Source organism: Artemia sp. Qi Xiang Cuo, chromosome 9 (genome assembly GCF_049724085.1).
Source record: "Artemia sp. Qi Xiang Cuo chromosome 9, ASM4972408v1, whole genome shotgun sequence".
NCBI lineage: Eukaryota > Metazoa > Arthropoda > Branchiopoda > Anostraca > Artemiidae > Artemia > Artemia sp. Qi Xiang Cuo.
Window position 1 is genome coordinate 39,716,242 of NC_142802.1, and position 6,000 is coordinate 39,722,241.

General features: G+C 33.2%; 1 protein-coding gene across 1 annotated transcript in view; it reads right to left on the bottom strand.

The window, feature by feature from the left end:
• LOC148948638 (lachesin-like) overlaps positions 1 to 3,935 on the bottom strand; it is a 170,954-nt gene extending 167,019 nt beyond the window's left edge. The window contains exon 1 of the mRNA XM_089094024.1: positions 3,722 to 3,935. Coding sequence (XP_088950150.1) covers positions 3,722 to 3,764 — 43 coding nt within the window. The 5' untranslated portion in view covers positions 3,765 to 3,935. The remainder of the gene's footprint in view (positions 1 to 3,721) is intronic.
• Positions 3,936 to 6,000: the final 2,065 nt, after the last annotated feature.

Below are 6,000 nucleotides of genomic sequence, written 5' to 3' on the forward strand. Positions count from 1 at the left end.
TCCAGTAGAAATTTTACACTGGGGGAAATTTGTCAGAATTCCTATACGAGATTCTTTATATTTGTCTGACTTTCTCTTTGCCGACTCAATTTTACGTGTGGAAAACTGTCCGTTAATATAATAAGCAAAATTGGAGGGGGGGGGATTTTACCGGTTTGTAATTGTCTAGAGTATCTTTCTCTCGGGGTGGGGGGGGGTATTTTCCTCGGGAGATATTCTCCAGGGGGGACTTCCACGGGATAAATTCTCTAGAGGGAACTTTCTGCAGGAGTAACTATTTAAGGGGCGGGGGAAATGTTTTCGGGAAAGCTTTTCCACGGAGGAGGGGAATTCCGGCATTATTTTAAAAGCAATCAGAAACCCAACTCTTTTTCATATGAAATATTTTTCACCTGAAATCGTCCGCAAGAAATTTTTCGGGAGAATTTTCAGCTAGAATAAAATTGTCTGGGGGAATTTTCCAGACGGGGAGGGGTATTTTAAGCGGGAAGAACTTTCCATGGTGGGATGTTACGTGGGGGAGGGAATTTCCCATGGAGGGGAGCCGGATTTCCCAGAATTATTTAAGCAGGATCAGAAATTAAATTAAAAAAACAAACAGATTTTTTCAACTGAAAGTAAGGAGCAACATCAGCACTTAAAACGAACCGAAATTATCACGTATATGAGGAAGGTTGCCCCATCCTCAATACCTCGTTGTTTATGCTAAAGTTTGACTTTGTGTTCCAATTCTTTAAGAACGACTTCTGAGACACAAGGGCCGTTTAATTATAATAATAAGGTTTTGTAAAACTTAAAAAAAAAAAAAAATTAGCGTTAAGAGTAAGGTATTGAGGAGTGGTCAACATTCCTCATACACGTAATAATGTCTGTTCGTCTTAAGTTTTGATGTTGCTCCTTACTTTCAGTTGAAAAAACTTGTTTTTTTTATTGAATATAATTAACAGAACTGGATGCATAGCATACACATAAAGTTATGGTTTCGGTGCTGACCTAAATTCATGCTGCGACAAAAAAAAAAAAAAAAAAAAAAAAAAAAAAAAAACACCGTTCGAAATGCATGTCGTTTTCAGTAAAGTGAAAATGACGCCATATGTGTTAGGGGTTGAGGGGCAAGCAGTACTACTCCTGCTTGTAGTAATTTTAGTTCGTTTAAAGTGTGACTTGGTTATTCATTTTAATTTCAGTTCGTTTTCGGCTTCATTTTTTCATTTATATTAACTTCTGTTTGTTGTAAGTGGCCTTTCAATTCTATTTCCTGTAAAATTTAATCATTTAAATGAGATTAGGATTGATAAGAAATTCCATTCTTAAAGCATTGAGATACAAAATTCAGACTATTTGTCCCATTGTACTTCTGTTGCAACAATCCTTTTTGAAGCATCAAGAAAAACAAATTCAAAGTCTAATGCAAAGAGTGATGGTACTTTAGTGGGGGGGGGATCCTTTCTTATAAACAGGATATTTTATGTTCACTTTAAGTTTTAATGGCACTCTTTCATTCCATTTGAATAAAAAACCTGTTTCTTTACTTGAGTATTATTGCAGCCGTAGTGTATTGTGCCCACTGTAAATTGCTCCCATGGAGAGTGCCATTGACAAGCGATTTGATTTTATTATTATTTTTTTCTTTGCTTTTCTCCTTCCAAGTCCACTTTATTTACAATTACAGAAGAAGGCAAGAAGGGGGGGGGGTGCAGTTCCTTGCTTCTATTACCAAAAGCCTATGACTTTTCATTTTTATCTGCATTGGCACAGTATGCAAAAGGGGTACAGGAGATCATGAGGAACTTTGTCCCCTAAGGTCCAGTCATTCTCCACTAACCTACCTGGGAATGATTGTTGGATGTATTTTTTTGGTCACCAAATTATTCTTGAGAATGAGAGAGATCAAACATTATGCAAAGTGTCTATTTCAAAGCGTAGGACAATTTATGGTCACAATTCAAGACTGTTCCCACTCTCCCCATCTTTGACGGAGTGGAAATCCAGGTGGCCCATTACAAGTAATGTCCTAAGTAATCATTGTTTAAGTAACAGTTGGATAAATATATTCCTTAAAAATGATTTGTTTTTATGATTTTAAAAATGAGTGCTATTTTGAAAACTGTTTTAACAAGCATACATTGCCAAATTTCTTTTCTCGTAAAAAGAAAATCAAGCCCTGAAAAAAGATAGAGTTCAAGAATAGCGACTCTTAAATAGAAGACATACTAGAAAAAAGAAAGACACTTTTAGATTGATATTCATTTTTATGGCTTAGTTCGCGTTTAAAAAATTCATCCCCGCCTTCCCTCTAATGATTTCATATAGACGTAGGCTATGGAAAAAAAACTAACATAATAATTAATGAAAACTAACTCAAAAACAGAAAAAAGGGAAAAAATAAGGAAATATGATTCATTAATACTTGCTGCATATTATAAAGTAGGAATTTCATCATTTTTTGGTAAGTCTTTATAAAGCCTATAGTCTTTATAGAGCCTATAGTCTTTATAGTCTTTATAGTCTTTATAAAGCCTATAGTCTTTATAGTCTTTATAGAGCCTAATAGTCTCTATATGAGACTATTAGGGGGGGCCTGAGGATAAATTGTCGAAAACGCAAAAAGACACAAAAATTAGCATAAACTTGTAGTTTAAAGTGTCTATCTTTTTGGTAAATTTTTCGTTGTTCATATTATTCACTTACGAATAAAGTAAACATACCAATCGATGCCTTTTTTTATGCTCTTTCCAAATATAATAATCATTTTTGTCGGAAATGATTTTTACCCCACCCCTATATATATATATATATATATATATATATATATATATATATATATATATATATATATATATATATATATATATATATATATATATATATATATATATATATATATATATATATATATATATATATATATATATATATATATATATATATATATATATATATATATATATATATATATATATATATATATATATATATATATATATATATATATATATATATATATATATATATATATATAAAAAAAAAAAAAAATATATATATATATATATATATATATATATATATATATATATATATATATATATATATATATATATATATATATATATATAAATATATATATATATATATATATATATATATATATATATATATATATATATATATATATATATAAAAAAAAAAAAATATATATATATATATATATATATACCAATTCTAGGACATATATATTTGCACATGAGGGGGTGGGGTAATTTCGGATACATATTTGCACATGAGGGGGGTATTTTGTTTCTGATGTAAATGAGAGGTAAGTTTAAATTTCCCCCCCCCCCTCCCTACCCCCTAATCTGCAAATATATGCCCTAAATTGGTATATATAGGGGTGGGGGTAAAATTCATTTCCGACAAAAGGATTATTATATTTGGAAAGAGCATAAAAAAAGGCAACAAGTGGTATGTTTACTTTATTCGTAAGTCAATAATATGAACAACGAAAAATTTACCATCTTTTTGTCCTAGTATGTCTCCTTTTGAAGAGCCACTATTCTAGATCTTTCCCAAAAAAAACTGAATTTCGGGAACAACAAATAAATTTGGCCGTAAAAATTTAAATCTGTTTGAATACATAGTTTTATTATTGGCTTGACTTATCTGCATCGACGATTAAATTAAACGAACCAGAACACTGCTAGCATAAAAAATACATTCTCACCTTTGAGACCGATCCAAATGTATAAAACCCATATGGTTTCCATAATTGAGTAGCACTTTGATTCAGGTACGATCCTCTAGCATTCACATCCTAAAACACAATGAGACACAAAACTGTTGCAATTCTTGTAAATTCCTCTGGACGGAGCAGTCTTGATTTTAGGAAAATATTGAAGATGATGAGATTGAGTTCGAATATAAGATGGAATCGTCAGGTATAATATCAACTACCGCCTACAATCAATTCACTGCCGTACTAAGGAAGAAAAGATAGCACAGTGGAACTTCCGTCATATGCGAATCGATTGCGGCGTGCAGATTGCGTTCCAAATAGAGACAAATCATAATTTCTATAAACGCTAATGTCCTGAAATTGGCCTATTTGACCTTGTGACGCAGGGAAGTATTGATCCTCCTTGTTTGCTTAAAAGAGCCAGTGCTGACAAAAATTTAACTGGCTAGTCCGTCCATTTAACATCAAACAATGTTTCCCTTTCGTATTTTATGGGACTACGTGACATCGTTTCGTACAATAAAGGGATGCGAATTTCAATACTTATTTTTAATTTAATTTGGCCTTTGTTTTATCTTTCCTTATAACATATTTCTATTAGGCATTTTACAGGCAAAATAGAAAACCAATCAACCAACGAAAAAGCAAAAAACTGCTATTTCTACACAGCAAAAGAAAATTAGGTTTTCATTTGGTTCATTCATTTCGCATTTCGTTGGTATAAAGTAAAAAACAAGTTTTTTACATATGAAAGTAAAGAGTGACATTTAAACTTGAAAACAACAAAAAACATTCGTAACATGAGGGGGACCTCCCCCTCCTCAGCCATCGCTGTTTGCACAAAACTTTTATGTCCTTCTTACTACATTTAAACGGCCCTTTTGTTTGGAACAATCGTTCCTAGAGGTTGTAGACAAAAGGTCAAGCTTTGGCACAGGGAGCGACGGGCTGTAGAGAGGGCAGCCCCCTTATATAGATAATTAATTTAAAAAAAAAAAGTTTGTCCGAGGGAATTAAAGAGCGAAGTTAAAAGTTAAAACGGACAAAAATTATTACTTCACAGCCTATCTAACATATATCAATAAAACTAGTGCAAATAAATCAACTGATGATATTTCCCTATGTTTGTAGGATTACAGAAAACTAGAGCTTTACTGAATTAAATAAAAAAGAACAGGTTTTTTTAATTGAAAGTAAGGAGCGACACTAAAACTTAAAACGAACAGAAATTATTCCGTATATGAATGGGGCTGTCCCCTCCTCAACACCCTGCTGTTTACGCTAAAGATTGCCTATTTTTCACAACTCCAGTTTTTAAAGTAATGAAAAATTTTAGCGTAAAGAGCAGGGCATTGAGGAGGGGACATCTCCTTTCATATACGGAATAATTTTTGTTCGTTTTAAGTCTTAGCGTCACTCATTTAAAAAACCAGTTTTTTATATATTTAACTTCTGAATGTTTTTCAACTATTGCAGGTCCGAATTTGGTTCGGTGCACATGGAAAATTAAAACGGAATTTGCACATAAACTTTGGCAAAATTTACCCCCGTGTAAAATTTCCTGTGGTATATTCGCCTCCAGGAGCTGCCCTTTCAACGTGAAAATCTCAACATATAGATCAAAATCATTTATCATGCGTGTGAGGGGGCTGTCTCCTCATACAATACCAGGATACCTGACTCCTCCCTCCATGGAAAATTCCTTCCCCTCACGGAAAATCCCTCCATGTAAAGTTCTTCCCACATAAAATACCCCCCACCAGGAAAATTCCCCCCAGACAATTCCATTCTTGCTGAAAATTACCCCTGGAAAATTTAATTCCGAATGAAAATTTTTTCTTATCCCACTTTTATTTGAAAACGACTTTAATTTCTTATTTCTTTTAATCATTCCGGAAATGCCCTCCCCCATGGAAAATTCTTTCTCACAAATACCCCTCCCCGTAGTAGAAAGGTGCTACCACATAAAATTCCCTCTGGAAAATTTATCCTGTGGAAAACTCCCCAACGGAGAATTTCTCCCGTGGAAAATCCCCTCACCTACGGAAAAATAATCTAGGCAATTCCACCCCGGTAAATATTACCCCGGACAGTTCCCCTTAATTTCTCCACATTTAAAATTTAGTTGGCAAAGAGAAAGTAAGACAAATAAAAATAATTTTGCATAGGAATCTTGGCAAATTCCCCCAGTATAAAATTTCCCTTGGAAAGTTCACCCCCGGGACCTTCCCTCCTCACGGAAAATGATCTCCTTAGAAAATCCCCCA